Genomic DNA, 21093 nt, shown 5'->3' with positions numbered 1-21093 from the left:
GAAGCGAAATAAGTAAATCAGAAAACACCAGGAACTGCATTATTCCATACGTAGGTGGGATATAAAAGTAAAACTGAGAGACATTGATAAGGGTGTGGTGGTTACGGGGGGGAGGGGGGAATGGGAGAGGGAAAGGGGGAGGGGGAGGGGCACAGAGAGAACAAGATAGAGGGTGACGGAGGACAATCTGACTTTGGGTGATGGGTATGCAACATGATTGAACGACAAGATACCTGGACTTGTTATCTTTGAATATATGTATCCTAATTTATTGATGTCACCCCATTAAAAAAATAAAATTATTTAAAAAAAAAAAAAAAAAAGAAACTGGTCCAAGCAGACAGCAGTAGCAGGATGGTGCAGAGTCAGCTGGAGGCACTTCAGAGGATGATGGACACCGGAAGGAATAGGGGACACTGGTCTGGAGAGTGGCTGGGGGCTGTCATGTCTGCAGCTCTGGCTTCTCCTCTTCGAAAGCGTGTGAAGTGGGAATGGGAAAGGTGGCTTGCCTGAGAGGGGAGGGATGATGTGGCACCTTTTGGCTTGTGCTAGATAGATCAGTATGATTGTTTTTTCACACACTACCATACTTAATACAAGAGTTGACTTTTCTCCTTGTCCCCAGCTCCTCGCCATCAATCCATCCTTTCATCTGTTGGAATTTGGTTTCCACCCCTAACCTGTCTGAAACTGGGATCCTTAAAGATCACCAAGGACCATGAAATTGGTAAAAAGGGTCTAGATGCAACCTCATCCACTCACCCTCTCTGTATAGTGTCAGGTCAAGATCTCTGTAACCTTGGCTTCTCCTAATGACACTGTGCCTGTCTATGGCTCCCCTGATTATTGACTGCTTCTCGGTCTCCTGCATGGCCTCCACCCCTTCTCCATTTAAATTGGCATCTGCTAAGGTGCTGCCTGTGGTGCCTTTCTGGTTGTCATTGTTGCATTTGTTACCTTGGTGTTATCACCCTCTCTTCTGGCTTCAAATACCATCTTTGTGTCTACGGGTCTGATTGTAAACTTTCTTCTGAGCTCAGGAATGAATTTTTCAGTCTTTTCTATACAAGAATGTCCTACTCATACAGGAAACTATTACGAGACATCTGGCAAGGGTGCCAAGGACCTGCACCAGGGTGTGATGACTCTACCTTGATTCATATAATACGTGCAGGTAAAATAAACAGGACTCTGACGGATGAGCTGTCCAAGGAAAGGGAGGAAGAGAAAGGAGGAGGGAAACAGAAGGGGGCAAAGTTGAGGTTTGTAGCTTGGGGAAGTTGGGCCATGGCTGTGCCTTTATTGGGCTAAGGAAAACAAGGTTAAGAGGCAGATCAGAGGAAGACAATGGGTTCAGTTTAGGACATTTTTTTAAAAAAGATTTTATTTATTCATTTGAGAGAGGAGAGAGAGGAAGAGAGAGAGAGAAGGGAAACACAAGGTGGGAGGAGCAGGAAGCATCAACTCCCATATGTGCCTTGACTGGGTAAGCCCAGGGTTTTGAACCAGCAACCTCAGCTTCCAGCTGTGGTGGCTTTATCCACTGCGCCACCACAGGTCAGGCTAGTTTAGGACATTTTGAACATACCACATCACTGCCTTTTTTTTTTTCCTTCGGAGTTTTCCTCTGTAGTGCTGCTAGAATTCTCTTCCTAAAATGCAGGCCAGTCATGCCATGCTCCTCTACAAATTCTTTTCTGCACTCTTAGGAACTGCAGAGTAGTTTATGTGTTCAATCTCCTTAACAAGGGAGCCGGAGCCCCACACAAGAGGGCTTTGTCTGGTTTCATTATGATTGTCTAGCACAATAGAACCCCTGTCCTGCAATTTCTCACCTTCCCAGCCTTTTCTCAAGCTGTTCTCTCAACCTGGAATGCCCTCTCCACTTTTCCTGCCTGTGAGAAGCCCACTCGTCCTTTCAATTGGCATGCTACCCCACTATGAAGTCTCCTTGCACCTTGTTGGAATTAGTAGCTCTTCATTCAATATTTCCACAGCAATTTCTGTGTATTTCTCCTGGTATAATAATGCATTTAATCAAACATGCATTTCTTCTGTTGGTGGATGAACTCCTTAAACTTAGGAAATGTATCTTATCTCCATTTCACATCAGCTGCTAGCACATGACTTACCACACTGCTCATTAAATAATAAATGGAAAGCAGAGGGAGAAATTGGTCAAGGTTAGAGTGGACGGGGAGTCCAGGGAGAGGAAGTGATCGGTAGATAGAGTGCCTTCACCTGCTTCTCATCGGCTTGGACTTGCTTTAGAACACGGCCAAGTGACATGGAAACTACAGGTTGTGAAGAATAGGTGTAGAGAATAATAACGGGGCAGTGGATTATGGGTAGTGTAAGGGACTCATATTTAAAGACAGGATCCTGAGACATAGAATCATGCATGTGCACAATTTAGCCTTATTCACAGGCAGATAAACCAAATCACAAAGTCCTTCACCAGCAGGAAATTTAATTATCCTGCCCCTTTGCAAAGATACATGGCCTCTTTGTGTAATCAAGGCTCCTGCATATTTAGTTATTGCTGCTGGTATGTTTATTGTCTGACACCATAAAGACATGGGACCCTGACAGTATTGTGATGACCTATGACTGTGTGCATTTATTTTATTATTATTTTTTTTTCTTTTTCTTTTCTGAAGCTGGAAATGGGGAGAGACAGTCAGACAGACTCCCGCATGCGCCCAACCAGGATCCACCCAGTACACCCACCAGGGGCAACGCTCTGCCCACCAGGGGGCGATGCTCTGCCCCTCCGGGGCGTCGCTCTGCCGCAACCAGAGCCACTCTAGCGCCTGGGGCAGAGGCCAAGGAGCCATCCCCAGCGTCTGGGCCATCTTTGCTCCAATGGAGCCTCTGCTGCGGGAGGGGAAGAGAGAGACAGAGAGGAAGGAGGGGGGGGGGGCGGGGGTGGAGAAGCAAATGGGCGCTTCTCCTATGTGCCCTGGCCGGGAATTGAACCTGGGTCCCCCGCACGCCAGGCCGACGCTCTACCGCTGAGCCAACCGGCCAGGGCCTGTGTGCATTTATTTAACTGTAAAAAAGATGGGCAGGGGGATATTGATTAATGAGATTTCTTCGACCCTTAATTATTCTTTTCACAGGTTACTTCTTTATCAACCTGTATTTATTTTCATCAGTGCAAAAGAAAAATAAAAAATATTATCTTTAAATAGTGTGACTCTCAGAATAATAAAATTCATGGCCTTTCTTCTGGATGTCCTCACACAGATATATACCTATTATGTTTATATCTGTATTATGCATGTCCTGTACATGTTCTTTATATGTATGTTTGATGTATCTATGGAACCATCCATCAGTCCATGCATAGCCCAGTCCTCCATTAGTAAAAAGGCTGCTGGTTGTGTGTTGGAGAGTAAAAGAAATAGATAACCTATATCTTGATTATTTCAATTTTATTATTTCAAATTTCAATTTTATTTCTCGATTTCCATAGAACAGACACCTCCTTGTTTAGCCCTGTGTTTCTGAGGGACATATATGTACAAAGAAAATGCCAGGCAAATGAAGCCATTTTATTCCTAGCTGAGGTCTGGCTGCCAACCCCTGTGTTGGACTCGCATTCATTGTAGGTTGGGACCCATGAGAGCCACCAGGATGCCTTTTGCTTAGGCTGGAGGCTGGCCTCAGGGCTGGGGGCAGGGACCGCTGCTTTCCTCTCTCCTGACTTGGGCTCTCATATGGCTTTGCAAAGTTAAGGGAGTTCTCTGCTCGTGAGAGGCAGCCCACGTCCTTGTCCAGTGACTTCCCTTAATGGTGTCCTAGAAGAGCTCAATCCCATCAGAGAAATCAAAAGGCAAACCCCAAGAAAGGGAGGACTCTAAAGAGACTTTCACAGAGATGAGAGAGTTTTGCCTGCTTCTTGTGTACCACATCTTCCACTCTTTAGCATCATGACCCAGCGCTGCCCTTGCAGGGAAGAAGAGCTTTGTGCTAACCCAAAAGGTTCCATGTGTAGCTAACACTGGTGTAGAGGCCCAAGTGATGGCCGCAGTCTCGCCCGATGACGACTGTGCTGGGAACCGCATTTTGTTCTTCATCTTACAAACTCACCTTCTCAGCCCAGGCTTTGCTGTGACAATGAACACCAGGCGAACGAACAGTGCCTCCCCTCAGCTTCCCCAAGCCATCCTTGCCTTCCACAGCGAAGACGTCTTTGCCACCTCTGCGCCTGCCCGTGGGAAATGATGTGACCCTTCCAAAGGGTGGGCCGGCCTGTGAGAGCAAAGGCATTAACTTTCTCTCTGGGGCCTCTCTAGCCTCTCCTCCCTTCTGTCCCCGCACCGTGGATTCTGAGATGCACTTACACAGCTCCTTGTGAGGGTGCCCAGGGGGAAGCACCCCAGTGGCTCCCAGCCATGACTGGCTTGCTAGTGCACCCTGGGACTGGCTTTCTCTTCTCACTTGCCTCACTCTTTCTTGGTCCCCACTTTTGTTTTTAGAAATTGCTTTCAATAAGAAATCTCAGGGTTCTGCTTATTAGAGGAAACCAGAAAATAAATAGATAGACTGAGACCACAAATGCTGGTCAAATCTATGGCATGGAGAATGTTCTAACAGATATTCTACTTGAATTGGGGCCTCAGGGGAGAGGCCTTAGGGTCTGTTATAATACACTATGAAAAGTCTGTGGACTATTAAATAGAAATTGCAGTTAAAATAAAATTAAGAGAATGCTGAAGCCAAGTGAGGGCTTCTCCTATCTGGAAGTGTTTAACATTGGAAAGATACCATGCTGGGATGGTTTGGATGGAACCCTGCATTCAGGCTGGAGAAGGGCTGGATACATTTCCCTGGTCCTTGCCCAGTGTGTCCTCTCTCGGCTTTACTCATCTGGTGATGAGGACTGATCAGTTATTTCTCTGGGTTTCCGTAAGCATGTGGGGTCTTTCCATCTGCCATTTAGCTAGGAGCTTTCATGGGCTGAGAGTCTTTTTAAACAAGTGGCAGAATAAGAATATTTAGCATTTTCTTTTATTATATTAAAACTAAAATGTCTTTCATTACCTGTTAAAAGAAACTGCTTTTCTCCAGAAAATACTGGAATCGTAGTGGGCAGAGCCCTCAGTACTCAAAATTGCACTAGCGCATTGCCTGGAGGAGGTTGGATCCAGTCAGGTGGCAGGAGAAGGAGGAGGCCAGTAAAAGAGGTGGAGGTGGGAGGGGCAAACCCTTGCCCTCCCCACCTGGCTACCCTTAACTCATCTCACCAGATTAACTACCCGCCATTTGGTAAAATATGTGTGAACCACCCTCACGATGACTGCAGGCAATCCTAGTGTGATGAGTTAGTGTTTAACCAGAAAAGAAAAATTTTAGACCTCCCAAACTCTGAAGTGGGCAGAAAAATATTTATAGCCTTATTTTTTTTTCTTCCTCCGGCCTGTTGTGGCTTGAACACCTCGAGCATCATTCTTGCTATAAGTGCCTTGCAAAGATTCTGCTTTGTGACCACTTTGCTTCAAAAGGCAGACTTTTGCTTGTTTAGGAAGTCATAGAATCGTAGCACAGCAGGTCCTTAAATAAGACCGTTTCGTTCATTGTTGTGTTTTTTTGTTTTGTTTTGTTATAATGTTGATGAGATACTGTGGGAATTTAACTCTTGTTTCAGTTACCCTGTTGTAAAATTGTTTCTGTATGGGTCCCTTTGCTTAATGTTGCAAAACCTACCGACCATGTTAAGCAGGGACTGACTTTATTTTATGTTATCTGTTAAGTCAGTGGTTCTCAACCTGTGGGTCGCGACCCTGGCGGGGGTTGAACGATCAAAACACAGGTTGAGAACCGCTGTGTTAAGTGGATAAGGGTTGTCCAAGCCAGGCTCCAAACTCAGGTGATCTGACTCCACGGCAATGTCTCCTATAGTTGGAAAGACTTGCCTGTAATCCAGACCCACTCACTCAATAGGGTAAGAACCCATCTGTGAAGCTGCTATAAGGGGAAGTAATTTGGAAGTATGAGTTGAGGTAGATTCTCTGCTCTAGATCTATAATTGTTAATTAATTAATTAATTAAAGCATCAATGCTCTATCAGAAAGGAATCCCAGGGAGATAGAGCAGTGGATTTCCTTTTCCCTCTGCAGCTCCTTCCAACAGGAGGCTTTGCAGTCTCCTACTTTACAGATCCAGCCGTCCGGAAAGAATTATGAGTGCGAGGCCTGCTACCCGCTACAGAAGAGGTCTCAGTTGCTAACCTGAGACCATTCAGACCCTGGACAGCTAGAATGAGCCCCCCCAACCCCCACAGTCGCCTCACTTGACTTATCTCAAGGTCTGTTTTATGGGAATTTGCTTTAATTGTTATTTGCAAAATGATCCTCATTTTTGTGAGACTTTCGTTTTGAGAGATGTTGGCTGGGGGCTCTGAAATATTTGTGGTTGATGACTCCTGAGAATGGAGTCCCAGTCCCCTTGTTCATCCTGTGATTTTGCTCACAGCTTCTAAGGCCATGTTGGGAAGGAATCCTGTTTTCCCTTCCCGGTCCTCTGGAAGCACAGATGAAATGGATGAAATCTCTCAGTTGCTCTCTATCCCTTTCCCCTCCAACCCCCGGCCATTTGCATGCACTGAGCTCCTACTGGTTCTCCTTCCACACAGATTGAAAGTCACTCAAGTTGCTCTGCAACTAATGAGATTGCCTTCCCCTTCCCATTGTTACAAGCTCCCCATGCCCTTCAGCAGGTAAGAGGCCTAACATGATGGTTCCTCCTGGGGCCAGAACTGTGGCTCTGTTAAATGGCTATGGGCAGTTTTTGGTGGCCCCCAAATGGAGCCAATCAGACACAGACACTTTATAGAAAATGTGGCCTTGAGTCTCAAAATATATACTGCTCACAAAAATTAGGGGATATTTCAAAATGAATATGAAGTGATAAAAAAAGAAACACTTGATTTTTTTATTAAACAAGATCAGAAAAGCAAATGACAAGTCAAAGAAAGTTGTTCAATTATGCAAATGAGATGCAAAACTAACTTTTATTTCATTGGTGAAAATGCACTATACAAAAGGCTGAAAGTACTGGAGTATCAGCACGTTCCCTGATCCCCTAATTTTTGTGAGCAGTGTAGTTAACAACAACAAGAGGAAAGTTCTAAGGATGATCTTAGATTAAATTCAAACAGGGTCCACAGGACTGGCTTGAGGTGCGCAGGCTCCCCTGCCGTGCTCTCCAGGTAAGCAGGTGGGGGGGTCGGGGGCTGGAGGGGGGGATAGAAGGGGATGGGAGTGGATGTGGCCTGGCCTGCTCTGTGGTAGGTGGCTCCGATCCCAGCCATTCCTCAGAGCCACCGGAAGCCCATCGCAGCAGAAACAATTAACTGACGAATATTTTCTTTACGTTGCTGGCTTCTCAACCACAGGGAACATGTGATGTCAAGGTGTGTGGAAGCTAAGGGAAAAAAAGTACGTATGCAAAAAAGCCACTCCAGCTTGTAGTGCGAGTGAAAAGCAAAGGAGTCTGACTTTCTTTAACATTTCAATAAATACCAGCCACTCCAAAACAGAACTGGAATTTGAATCAAGTGAGAAATTTGATTCAATCACCTCAAAATAACTAATGGATGAAAAAAATGAAGGGGAACATATTGTCTGATTAGTGACTAGTCATTTTCAAAGTGGCATCTCCTAAATTATCTCATTTTATAAAAAGTACGTTTGGTCACTTTGAATGTTAGAGGGAAGCGATTCATAATTTCTTCTCATGAGTAGAGGACTTTGTATTTATAAGCCTGCAAGTTGTAAACCAAGCAAAACATTCTCTTTTGCTGCTTTACTGTTTTGTTTTGTTTTTAAATTAACCATCACTGAATCATGGGAAGGTCTCTAATTATAGAACTTCAAAGCGGATTTTGAAATGTTGTTTTAACTTAATGATATATATATCATTACTTGCATTTGGATAGATTATTATTTAACTTTAAAAACATTACCATTTCCCCCCTACTAAAAATCTCATAGTTGCTAAACTTCATTAAGATAAATGGGATTATTCATCTGCCCCCCCCCCCCTTTGGCATGATGCTAAGCAGGAGAGGGTAAGGTTGGTGAACATTTTTAGATGTCACTATATAACATCAGGAGGGAGCTAGCCTGCAACTGTACTGAGTGATGGATATGCTCTCCAACCTAATGGCTACTAATGACTGACATAATAGCAGTTTGCATCATAAGCATGGCTGTTCAAAACTTGCATTTTGCCATAGTTATAACTAGCAGTGGATACTTCCTAAACTTATTTAAAATACATTGAAAAGTAAAAAATCAGAACAACACAAGACAAACCGAACCCTGGGACTAACAAGTAGTCAAGGATGGCAACCAAGAAAGAAAAAGAAACAAGAGTATAGCCAACCTTTTTTTTTTAATCAGAGTATATTATACTTCCAAACTGGATACACTAGAAATTGGCAATGCAACATAAGATGCAAAGGAATATACCAGTTACTGTCAAAATGACCCTGTACAGCCTTGTAATGCAAAAAGCTTTATACAATACAAATTTTCAGTAATGTACACAAACCTTGATAGTATGGTCATCTGAACATAATATGAGGGGTTAAAAAAGGATAGAAAGAGGAAAGTGCTGAGAACACTAACTGCATTACTATATGGAAAAATAAGCGAGCCTTCATTGAAGAATGCATAGTGAAAACAATTGAAGTTAGTTGGCAGGTGAATTTCTCAAAGACGTTAGTGTTTTATACGGAAAGGATATCTACGGAATACATCCTTCCCTGAGTATCAAACTGCAAACCAGATTCAGGGGTACATATTATCTCAGTGGAGTCTGAAAATGCTGTAGATTTTTTTCTTTATTAATAACAATAATAATAATATAAAAAGTCAAACAAACTCCAAACACACTTTTTCTCACTCAGAAAACTTTTATAATTTACCAGAAAGATTGATGACTCTTTCCAAAGTGCTAAAAAAGTTGCCCAATTACATTAAGCATAACGAAGTCATTCAAATACAAGTTCAGTGGCAAGCAGTGAAATGCATGGCATTTGAACAGTAAATGTCTCCTTCCAACACCCCTCTCGATCTTGAAAGTTGCAGCCTAGGACCTCATATTGCACAAGGGGCATGCTGTGAAATCTGTAGTCCTTTCAGGTTTGTAACCTGCTAGTGCTTATGTGTGATTCACCTTTGCTGCCAGTCTCTGTGGGGTCACCGTGAACCTCTTTCCTGTCATCACTGAACTTGCAATTTTGAAAGCACATTATTAGCCAAGTGGCACACTCTCCATTATATGGGGATAAAGACATAACTTAAAAAACAAAACAAAAACCAACCCACCCATTAGCCCGGTATTCTTGGAGTGTATTATAATTGTCTGTAGTGTCTTTTATGGAGACATTGACATGGCGAGGTTGATCGGCGTTTCAAACATGGCCAAGAACAGTTGTCTGCAGGAGAGTGACCGGAGGAGCAGAAGCTTCCTGCCCTAGTTGGCTCCGCCTCCCTGCCCCTCAGGGACTTCTCCTTAGTGTAAACAGGTTTGCCAGGGCCAGGTGACTGGCAAAGGGAAGTGCGGCAGGCCTGCTAGGTCTGGGGGAAGAAGGGTGGGGTGTGTATATGAGGGGAACCCCAGCATGGACAGGCAGTACAGTCTTCTGGCTCTCTGTACGACTGTACCAATTTCAAGGGGCTCTCGGAGAAGCAAACTGACTACAGGAAGAAAATGAGGGATGCTTTCATCTTCCCCTAGTGAAACAGATGAAAAAAATATCCCAACTCTAGGAGAACACCTGATAGAAAACAGCAACGCAGTAGAAGCATTCCTCCTGCACCCAGTTCTTCAATAGATAAATAATAGAGAAACTTTTTGTCCCAAACGTCCCAAAGCACATGTCTTCCTGTTCTTTCAGCCTGTTTCACCCAGGAAATTCTGTTGTCTTAAAAATGCAAGCCATTTACCTATTCGCCCAAAGATTGTTTTTTCCTTTCCCTCTTTTTAACACCCATTACTTTCTTACAGATTTGCAAAGGGCCGCACAACCAATCACAACTGCTTCTTGCTGCCGTAAAGTGCTGTACATAAGTTGGCATTTTAACCACCACAAAGTAAGAGCTTTAAATAAGTATAAAGTTAGCCTTCTAGCAGGTTATATCTACCAGGCGTTAACAACATGGACTACAGATTTATCAAGAACATGGAGAAGACCGCTCGAGCCAGACGGCCTGCAAACATAGTGGATGCTTCTCAGGGGCATAAACGGAACCAGAGGACTAAACAGCACCTTGTCGTTGGGTGGTTACATGTCAACGAGGTTGTGACAAAATGTTCAAACATACAGTCTACTCATTCCATAGAAAAGGTACATTTTCTTCCTTTCATTTTACTTTTTAAAAACTTTTTTTTGCAGATGAGAAACAAAAACTAGTGCAAGACCAAAGCACTGTGCAAAACTGCCGTTTCTTTTTTTTTTCTTTTTCTTTTTTTTTTAGTCTGAGCATTTATACCCAGAATTGATCCAAACCTTTTTTAATCTCCTTGGCTGGATTTATCAACCATAACATTTTTCACTCACACTATTTTTTTTTCCTGCAAACAAATGGTAACCACTGAATTAATACATCATATATATATATATAATCTGCCCTTAAAAAAAAGATGCACTGCGTGTGTCCCACACACGTGTACGTGTGGACACACACAACACACCTAAGCTTTGTGATGCTGGCCGCGGTGCTGCGGGTGTTTCCTCCAGAGCGGACTCGGGCTGCCGGGCTGCCGTGTGCCCTGGGGACCGGAGGAGACCCGCGAAGAGGCCCTCGGCGCGGTGTCCAGGATCTCCAGCAGCACCGCGGGCGTCTTCCGTTCCCTCTTCGTCCACCCAGCACCAGGCCCCACCGCTCTGCGGCCGTGAAACGGGGGAAGGTGTTGAAGGAGCTCGGGGAGAGACCACAGTGGATGAACCCCCCGGGAGGCCAGGAGACTGTTCATCGCCGTTACAGAAGCCAGGAAAGGGATGTGCAATAGAAAGAAACCTCATGGCACACTGAAACGCACGGCTTTCTCTGTCGCATTCCGCAGACGCCCACACACCCCATTCACCCAACAGAAAAACAAAACGCACCAGTAGATAAGCGTACAAGTGCTGATTGCTATTTAAGGACACTCTCTTTAGGGTTAAACAAGACAAAATTCCTTTTCAGATAAAAGTACGGAGCAGGGCTGAGAGTGGGCATGGGCGGCTGGGGGAGGCATGCCTCTGAAGGTAGATGCACGCAGTAGGTCACCTCTCTGAAGATTGGATAAAGCAGCTTTCAGGTCAATGCAATAGGTATACACACAGAGCCAATCCGCTATTCCTTACTAAAGATATACAGTACATGTGGTTCAGACCCCCAGGGGTCTGTAGGTTTTGCAGCAACATCCACCTGCTGGGGTTGTGTTTAAGTTTTGTGGGTTTTTTGTTTTTGTCTCTGTCACTTTGTTTTTGGTACAGAACACGGCTGCCCTCAGACAGTCTCCGCTCTTTCTCTTAGTCCGAGATAGGCGAGGAAGGAGTGTTTGGGTGACGGGATGCTGGGCGGCGCAGTCTGAGGTCGGGGAGGGTGGAATGTGAGATCCAAGTGGTTCTTGGGGTACAACATGGTCAAGGGAATGAGGTGGGCAAAGTCCGAGTTCCGGTACTTGTCAAAGCGCAAAGGGGAGCCGTTGAAGGCCAAAGCTTTGAGTGCCAGGTTGGGCTCGGAGCTGCTGCCGTGGACAGCCGACAAGGCCACGGTCTGCAGAGCCTGGGAGGCGGACATGACCGACAGGGGAGACAGGAGATTGCGGGAGCTCCCGACGACAAGGAGCGGGGCCCCTGGGCCGGCTGGCTTCTTGGGGGCGGGGCACAGGCCCTTCTTGTCCTCCTCGGGACAGTCCCCACTCTGGTGCTTCTTGACGTGGCGGCTGAAGACGAAGGGGTGTGTGGTCTTGAACAGGCACTCTTCGCAGCTGAAGGTCTGGCGTGGGGCGTGCTTCAGCTTCTTGTGCAGGTTGAGATTGTCCTTGCGTTTGCAGCTGTAGCTGCACTGGTCACAGTGGAAGGGCCGCTCCCCGGTGTGGACGCGCACGTGCTCGATGAGCTTATTGGCGGTCTTGGACAGGTAGCCGCACTGGTCGCACTTGTAGTGGTTGCCGAGGCGATGCTCCCGTGTGTGCGTCTCCAGCTCCAGCTGGTTGGCCTTCACCGTCTGGCAGATCCGGCACTTGTACTCCATCTTGTAGTGGGTCTTAAGGTGGCACTCCATGGCGGCGGGGCGGTTGGTGGAATAAATGCAGAATGGGCACCTGGGGGGGGGGGGAAGCAATGGGAGGGGAGGGTCAGCCAGGCAGGTTCTGCTGTGGCCCTGCTTCTACCCTCCTCCCCAGCCACCCTGCCAACCCTGAGGCCTGGCTGCCCCTGCCCAGCCCAGCCCCGCTTCCTCTCGGGGGTGAAGGTGACCCTCTTGGGCCCTCTCTGCTGACAGAGCCGTCCCCACTGAGGAGGAGCTCTGTCGAGGTGCAGCTGTGCTCAGCCTGCTCTGGGTCTCCTGGGGGCAGCAGCGAACACCAACCCTCAGGAGGGGGGAGCAGAGAATGGGTGGGAACTACATTAGCTGTGGCTCCCCCCCTCCCCGCCCAGCCCCTCGGAACCCTCCCCACCCCCCACCAGACACAGCAGAGGTCTAAACCTCACCACGTCCCCTCTAGATGGGAGCAACACAGAGAATCGACGTTTCATGCACCACACCAAGCACACGCAGAAAGGCTAAGAGTTTTAAAGAACAGCTTACAGGGGGAAAGCTACCTCCAGCAAACAGAAAAGTCATAGGGTCAGAATTGTGCTTATGAGAGGTGGTTAGGATGAGAAAGCCTGGGTGTATGTTGTGTGTGTGAGTGTGTGTGTGTGTGTGAGTGAGTGTGCACATAGATCTGTCTCCTACAGCTGTTTCTCCACCAGGAAAGGAAGGTGAGGACCTGGACAGGGGCCTGGGAGAAGGATGCCCACCCACCAGCCCATCTACTAGTGAGGGACAAGGAGGGAGGGTGACATCTGCTGTCTGGAGGTGTCTGAAGACTTTATTTATAATTACATCATGGAAATAATAATCCAAGTGGATCATAAATTCTCAGCGGGCAGGACCATATCGTACATTTCTTCTGCATTTTGTACAGTGCTTGGTAAGTACTCAGCACAAGGTAGGCACTGCGTTATTATTGGACTGGTACACATAATTTAGGCAGATTCTGGTCCCAGCTCCATCACCGTGGGCTCTAGCTGGATGTGCCCTGGGCCAAAGCCTGGGCCTCTCGGTGGCGGTTTCTCCATCCTAGGCAAGGAGGCTGCGCTCCCTCCCAAGCCTCCTGGCTGTCCAGAGGGGCTAGGCGGAGTGGTGAGGGAAGGCATGTTGACAAATTCTGCTCTTTGAGAAGCTGCCAGGCTCAAGTCAGTGGCTGATATGATAGCTGTAGCGTGTTTGCTCTCTTTACAAACAGAATGCAGGTGCAAAAGTGGCTGCCTCAACTCTTCCAGGCGCCTGCAAGGCAGGGCCCAGGAGTGAGTTGTCCTCTGAGGGTTTGGAGAGGTGTTCAGCAGAGCCCAACACAACCCAGTGCACCGTGCTCCGCTCCTCAGCGCCAAGCTCGCCGCCAGCCTCTGACCCTCAGCTCACAGAAGAGTGCACACGAGAGAAATAAAAGCCCAATCCCAGGTCAGGTGCACACACAACCCCTACGCCAAGCTGGGCCTTACCTAGAGGAGTCTGAAACTCACCACTGTCCTGAGCTACGGCAAAAGAAAAATAATAGTATAATCTTATTTGATCTGCATTATGAACAGGATATAGATAGAGTACAAGCAGTTCCATCACAGAAAAGCAAGTTAGACATCGGCAGTCCGTTTGGTATTAAGGACATTTCTGTGACCCACAGCTCAATCTTTCTGTCGCTGCTCAGGGAAAGTGCTACGGGTGTGTCAGGGTCCCGGGATTTATCTTCAGGGAAATTAATTCTCTCAGGCAAATTAATTCTCTTGATATGGCAAAGGGAAAACCAAACCAAACAAAACAAAAAACCAGACTCACTGTATAGCCAGAAGGCATTATCAATTTTTTCAAAGTATTCTTCTACTTGGTCATCCTAGAACATAAACTATCACACAGGGGACCGTTAGCAGCGCACCGGCAGTGGCGAAAGTGTCCGCGGTCACTGGGCACCCTCCCCCACGCTCGCGGAGAAAGGCACCCGCGGGCGGAGCCGCAGGGTTAACGGCTGTGACTGCGCGGCCGGCCAGCAGGGGCAGTGGGCACTCGTCCAACCACAGGAATACGTGGCTTTTCTTTTTAAAGAAGAGTGCACAAATGTTTAGAAAGGGACAGTGGGAACAAGCCAATTAAAGCCCCGTTTACGAGTTAGTTGTCTTGAATTATAACGGCCCCTCCCCCAGCCCCTGGGGCCACCCCTCCGCCTCCCACCTAAGCATCCCCAAGACTGAAACAAAGTGGAATTTCACAGGAGGGGCTGCCCCCCCAACTCCGCTGTTTGAGCAGGTGGTTGAGGAGGGCCCCCCCGACCAAGTAGAAGCCAGGGGAGAGACACCCCCGTGTGTCCCCAACACTGGACTCCCAGGGTCCTGGGTCTGTCGTTCCAGGCACCCTCAGGAGAGTCATGACACCCCTCTGGCAAGTTCTAAGTTACAAATATCAAAATGTTTTAAAACAAAGACTTTCCCCCCATTTGTATTAAGTAAAATGCAATTTTTAATTCTTTTAAATTACATGATCATTTCAGCTAAACATGAACAATTCTGCCTTGAAACTTGTGTGTCTTTCTGTGTCTAACAGCACACGCTTCTTTCTCTTTCCTAGACTGTAGTGCCTTGTGAACAGGGACCCTGATTTCAGAATCACTGGAAGATTAAATTCCGGCCATGGTAGGATACAACCTCCTGAGGGTACAAACCAGGTTTTATTCCTTCTTCGCCCTCTAGCACCTGTTATCAAGCCAGATGTGCAGTGTGTTTGATAATAACTGACAGTCACTGCAGACCAGAGGGCTTCTAGCAAATATTGGTTAATGATGGTGCTAACCAGCTAGGTCTTTGGTGGGGAGTGGGGGGCGATCTGTGAATAACGTGACTGCAACGGTCAGCTCTCAGGCTGGGAGATCCAATTCCAGTTCCCCAGAAGGCAGAAGGCGTGTCTGCAGGAGCACAGGGGGCACACGGCCCTTGCGTGACAAATGCCTCCTGCCTGTTCAAAGTGGCAAGGTTCCAGTATTTGGGGTGGGTGTGGATAGAGTGGTTGTAATGCTTATATAAAAGGTATATGGCAAATCACTAAAAAAGAACAAAACCAAAAACAAACACCCCCCCCAAAAAAAAAACAGATGGTGAACTGCAGTGACAGTATAATGATTTACACTTGGGGACACTAACCCAAGTCCGTTAATATCAAGTCTGAACAAAACCCGAGCAGTGTAGGATGAGTCTGCCCCTGCGCTGCATGCTGAGATGCTCCCAACGGGCCTTGTTGCTGGCTCGGGATTCCGGGCTATTTGTGTAATGGAATCTCCTGCTGATGTCTGCTGACCCCCTCGGGGACAGGGCTAATTCATATCCAGCTAAAGGCAGCCGAGGTGCCAGCCGAACTCCCCTCATGCCACACTCTCCCTCTCATGACCCCAAAACTCTTCAGGGAGGGGACAGGGTGAGGATGGGGAAAGGGTGTGTAATATCAACACAGTAAAAGGTTCTGTACTTGCTTTCCTTACTTGAGCCCACCAGTGGGGACAGTGTGGCATTTCTTATGTTCCAGTAGCTGTTCGGGGGTCTTCATGAACTTGTGGCACACGTCACACTCAAACATCCGGGTGATGAGGTGGATCTGCAGATGACGCTCAAACATGTTCTTCGTCTTGCAGACAAAGTTGCAAAAAACGCATTCGAACCCTGGAAGGACCGAAGCTGGGTGTACAGGTGCAGGAGGGCAGGAGCAGAGCCGACATCCCCTTTCTTCACACCTCCCCTGAGTTCATACCCTTCCAGACACTGTTCCCTGCATCTCTGTGCTAAAGGAAGTTATAGCTTTGGAGTCAATGTCACACTCCCCAGCCTTCCACCCCATACTGAGTGCAAATGGAGCCAAAAAACAAAATGTTCCTGGGCCTGATATCTGTTCCCAACATCACTCTTGACAAGGAGTCATCCGTCCTGAGTGGGGAGGGTTAAGCAGGCCACCCCACATCTTCCTTACCTTTCTCTGGCTTTTCCTCACTGTTCAGTGAGGGTTGGTTCCCGGGCATGACAGAGATGACCAGCAGGTTGTTCCCACCCTTGTTTTTCTGAGAGCTGTCTGAGTCGTCTTTGCTGTTAACTGAGTCACTCAGAGCTGAGAGGGAGGATGATGAGGGGCTATTTGATTCACTTGGGGTCTTCCTATCTTCCCCTGGAAAATACAAAATGCCCAGGTCTGTTACTCAGGAGGCATAAATCCCAGAATAACAGCAGGTGGGGGTTGGGGAGTTGTGTCTCATGGCTACGTCATCATTCCAGCTCCTCCAGTGCACCCACTGGGGTCCCGGGTCCCAGTCACCTATGGTGATGACACTCATGGTACTTGGGGCCAAGAGCAGGCACTCATTCATTTGATGAGTGTTTATGGAGGTCTTACAATAATTAAGATGACAATAATAGCTAAGATGTACTGAAAGTGTTACCAAGTTCCAAAAACTGGGTCATGCTTTAAATGTTTTGTCTCATTTTGTTCTCTCAAAAAAAACCCTGCTAAGGCACAACTATTATCACCCCCATTTTACAGAAGAGGGAAATGAGGCACAATGAGGTTAGTCAATTGGCCTGACTCTAGCATCATGTTCTTCATCAGTACAATGGATTCTCCCTCAGTGCCAGGAGTAAACAGTCAATAGACTATTAAAGTCTAGTGACAGTAGACTTTTGCTTTCATTCAAGATAGTGCATCAGAGATGCAACTGACCATCGCTACTGAAATAAGTAAAAAAAAACAGACAAAACATATCAAATAATAGTTTTCACAATACTGAACTTCAGGCAATAAAGAAGAATCATTCGAGAGACAAGAAAGGAAAGAGGAGGGCCCTATGACTGCCCTGCATTTTACTTTGTGAGCCTTTCCAGGCTGTAGTGTAGGGAGGGGATATGAAGGTGGAGCCCAACAGACCTGCTGATTTGAGGAGATAGAGCTGAGGGAGGGTCTGGGTGATCAACCTGGCTGGACCTTGCAGGACAGAGCACTAGAGAGGAAGAACTAAGAGACCTGTAGAGGGTCTCTTGTGAGAATTTAGCAGTTTATGGAGCAGAGCATGTGCTGGAGGGAGAAAAAGCCTCCTGAAAGGCTTAGAGAACAGAGCCTGTTTGTGAGGGAAAAACCTAATAATCCCCAGGGTAGTGGGTAGAAAATTGAGGATGATTTTTTAGTAGTGGATAATAATTAGCCCGAGATGGAGCACTGCTCCAAACCTTCCAGACAAGTCATGAAAGCAAGACCCAAGAGGATCAAAGTTTTCAAGTAATTAACTGGTCAAGAATATTTTTAAGAATATAAAATATCAAGCACCCAATGAGGTCAAGTCACAATGTCTGGCACGCAAATAAAGATCCTCAGGCATGCAAAGAAACAAGAAAACACAACTCAACTGGGGAGAATATCAACCAATGAAAACTGACCCAGTTGTTAGAATTTGCAGACCAGGATATAAGGACAGTAATATAACTATATTCTATATGTTCAGAAAGTTAAGTAGAGAGGTGAAAGATATGGAAAAAAAACCCAAATCTAATTTCTAGAGATGAAAATGACAATGTCTAAGATGAAAAATACACTGGATGGGAATCACTAGCAATTTAGACACAGCAGAAGAAAAGATTAGTAAACTTGAAGATAACAGCAATAGAAATGACCTGAAATGAAACACAGGAAAGAATCACAAAAATGAAAAGAGCTTCAGTGAACTGTGGGATGCCTTTAGGCAGCTTAATATAAGTTTAATTGGAGTCCCAGATGGGGTGGGGTTGGCAGAAAAAAAAATTGAAAAGGCCAAAATCCTTCCAAATTTGAGGAACACTATTTGCCCATAGATCCAAGAAGCACAGTGAGCCTCAAGCATAAGAGAGATGAAGAAAAAGTCCTAAAAGCAGCCAGACAAAAAAGGACACATTATGTGCAGAGGAACAAAAATAAGGATGATAATTGATTTCTCACTGGAAACAATACAAGTAGTGGACAACATCTTTAAAGTACCGAAACAACTATGAAAACGTATTTCAAAGACAAAGGCAGCAAAAACAAAACAAAACAAAAAACCTGATGTAAAAATGCTGAAAGAACTTGTTGCCAGCTGACCTAAATTATGAGAAATGTTAAAAGGAATTCTTCAGGCAGAAGGAAAATGACACCAAATGTAAAAACAGATCACAAAAGAATGAAGAACACAGGCACTGGCAACTACATTATTATTTAAATCTCTTTAAATGGTAATAAAACTAATTTTGTTAAAATAAAAAGCAGTAGTAATGTAAGGCTTATAACACATACTTAAGGGAATTCTGTATATGACAATAATAACAAAGGCTAGTGGGGGAGAAATGGAAGCATGTTATTGTGGGGTCTTCTACTACATATGAAGTGGTAGGGTACATACACTGTGATAAATTAAAAATGTATTTTCTAAAACCCAAATAACTGTAAAGTTATATATTACTCATGGTTCAGGAGACTAAATATTGTTAAGAGTCAATTCTCCCCAAACCAATTCAATGCAACCCCATAGTGTGTGATGTTAAGGTAGAAAATACAGGGAGTCTATGCTTCAGATCCAACAAGTGGACTGACTATCCTACTCAACTTAAATATCTCCTTAAAATTAAATCTCAAGTTAAAATATTCTGCTGGTTGATTCCCCCACCCCCCCCCCAGATAAAATTCTCAGAAGTGGGATTACTGGGTCACAAAGCATTCTATTTTTTAAGTTTCTTCTATATATTGCTCAAATAGTTTCCCTAAGTTCTGCCACTCTGCAGGGCCACAGGCACAAGAGTATCAGCAGCATCTGGCCACAGTAGGTAACACCATAACATGTGCTCCTAACTCAACAGGTTAATGTAAAGCCACTCTTTTTTTTTTTTTAATATTTATTTTTATTTTTATTTTATTTATTCATTTTAGAAAGGAGAGAGAGAGAGAAACAGAGAGAGAGAAGGGGAGGAGCACGAAGCATCAACTCCCATATGTGCCTTGACCAGGCAAGCCCAGGGTCTCGAACCGGGGACCTCAGCATTTCCAGGTCAACGCTTCATCCACTGCGCCACCACAGGTCAGGCATGTAAAGCCACTCTTGAGCTTTGCTTTGACTACTTAGTGAGGCTGAACATTCTTCCTTATGTTGTTAGCTTTGATTTCTGTTACTGTGAATTGACTGTTGATGTTCTCTGCAAATTCTAAACTATTCCTTACCAGTTTACATGAATTCTCTCTATAAATATATTGGCTTTTTGTCATTTTTTTACAAACACATTTTCAGAATATGGTGGTTTTTCTTTCCTTCTTCCCTTCCTTCCTTCCTTCCTTCCTTCCTTCCTTCCTTCCTTCCTTCCTTCCTTCCTTCCTTCCATCCATCTCTTCTTCCTTTCTTTTGCACAAAAAGAAATTTTTATGTGTCTAAACTGGTGATTTCTTGTTACCCCTTAAGGTTTTACAAATCCTTGTACCTGTGTAGGATGAATATTCTCTTCTGTTTCCTTCAAGCCCTTGTAGGCCAGATGTGTAAACAGGGACAGTGTTAGTTGTTTTGATTTCAGTGTGAGATAAGGTACCAATGGCTGTCTTTGCAAACGGCTAGTCAGATTCTCAGTGCCACTGCTGCAACATTTAAAAACTGCAGCGGAATGTGCATCCAGGAAGTCACTAGCACCAGAGGGGACATTCTCCCCTTGCTGATGTTCTCTGCAGGGACAAGGAGCTGGGGAGTGGGAGAAAAGAGAGTAGGGAGGGGTCACTGCAGAAACACATTTGCAAGCATGCCTCGGGGAAGAGTAGCCAGAAAGGGAGCATTAGAGTCTGTGAAGACCAAATGAAAATTTTCTGTGTCGATCGAAGCCCCTCCTGTAGATCACAACTTCATTTCGGTCACACTACGGCACTGCAGGTCTAGGTCCCAGAGTAAAAGGCGCGTCCACTCCTGTGACAAGTAAGTCAATGTAGAGAAGCAGACTCACAAAATCAGAGATTCTAAGTCCAACCTTTATGTGTTCTGTGGTTTTCTAGAAGTGGGGTGGTGGTGCAGTGGGGCTGTGAAGTGAGTGGGGAGGGAGCACTTGGCTCGATTTAGACATACTTTGGGGTGGAGGAGGTTAAAAGGACGGGAGTATAGCAGAAAAGGGAGGAGAGAGCAAAAGAACATCTGAAAAGCCAGTGGGAACAGGAGAGAGGTGGGCCTCTTCCTCCATTAGTTACTTCAGGAGCGCTGAACTTAATTTGTCTTCAAAGAGGGCTTCCCAGCTCACCTGCTGCTCACAGCGCTAATGTGGTTATGGTCAGACACTGACTGTAAAAGTGGCACCTTCTCACTCAGCAGAACGACTCTCTGCAGACCTCCAAGTAGGAGCTGCTCAACTTACTGAGAAAAACAAGTTTTTATTGCTGTTGGCACCATGGAACTAAAGCCGCCAGCAGAGCACAGAGCGAGCCTCCTCGGCCGAGCACGTGGTCAGCACACATGTCAGGGAGACTTCCCTGCTCGCAGCCTCCGCATGCCGGTGACGTGAGGGGCTGGCCCAGACCCCGGGGTTGCCATCAATAGCACGAGCTCATGATCTGTAAGCACTGCCAATGCGGGGTGCTCCTCCTCGCTCTCACGTAACAACCTCACACCCGTGTCATTTGTAACTATCACTTGTGAGAGGATAATTGCATGGCAAAGTCAAAATGCTAACATCATTAAATGGAAGAAGTTAACCAGCATGGCGGGGGTCCGGAATGAAAGGCAGGGCTGGCAGAGACCTGGCTGGGGCCCCGGGGGGGGGGGGGATGGGCTGTG

At 46.0% G+C, this 21093-nt stretch overlaps 1 protein-coding gene across 5 annotated transcripts in view; it reads right to left on the bottom strand.

Annotated features, from left to right (window-relative positions):
* Positions 1-8394: 8394 nt before the first annotated feature.
* Positions 8395-21093, bottom strand: part of ZNF827 (zinc finger protein 827) — a 164056-nt gene continuing 151357 nt past the window's right edge. For 2 of the 5 annotated variants that reach the window (XM_066232476.1, XM_066232486.1), the window contains exons 12-14: positions 16275-16466; positions 15793-15970; positions 8395-12330 (exon numbers count right to left, since the gene is read on the bottom strand). In XM_066232476.1, the coding sequence (XP_066088573.1) occupies positions 11511-12330; positions 15793-15970; positions 16275-16466 (1190 nt within the window). In that variant the 3' untranslated portion in view covers positions 8395-11510. Of the gene's footprint in view, positions 12331-13774; positions 13808-14105; positions 14173-15779; positions 15971-16274; positions 16467-21093 lie in introns of all 5 variants that reach the window. The other 3 variants (XM_066232504.1, XM_066232495.1, XM_066232512.1) reach the window with 3 other exon arrangements.

Source organism: Saccopteryx bilineata, chromosome 1 (genome assembly GCF_036850765.1).
Source record: "Saccopteryx bilineata isolate mSacBil1 chromosome 1, mSacBil1_pri_phased_curated, whole genome shotgun sequence".
In the NCBI taxonomy this organism is placed as follows: Eukaryota; Metazoa; Chordata; class Mammalia; order Chiroptera; family Emballonuridae; genus Saccopteryx; species Saccopteryx bilineata.
The sequence above is the reverse complement of the archived record's forward strand: the minus strand, read 5'-3'. Positions and strand labels throughout refer to the sequence as shown.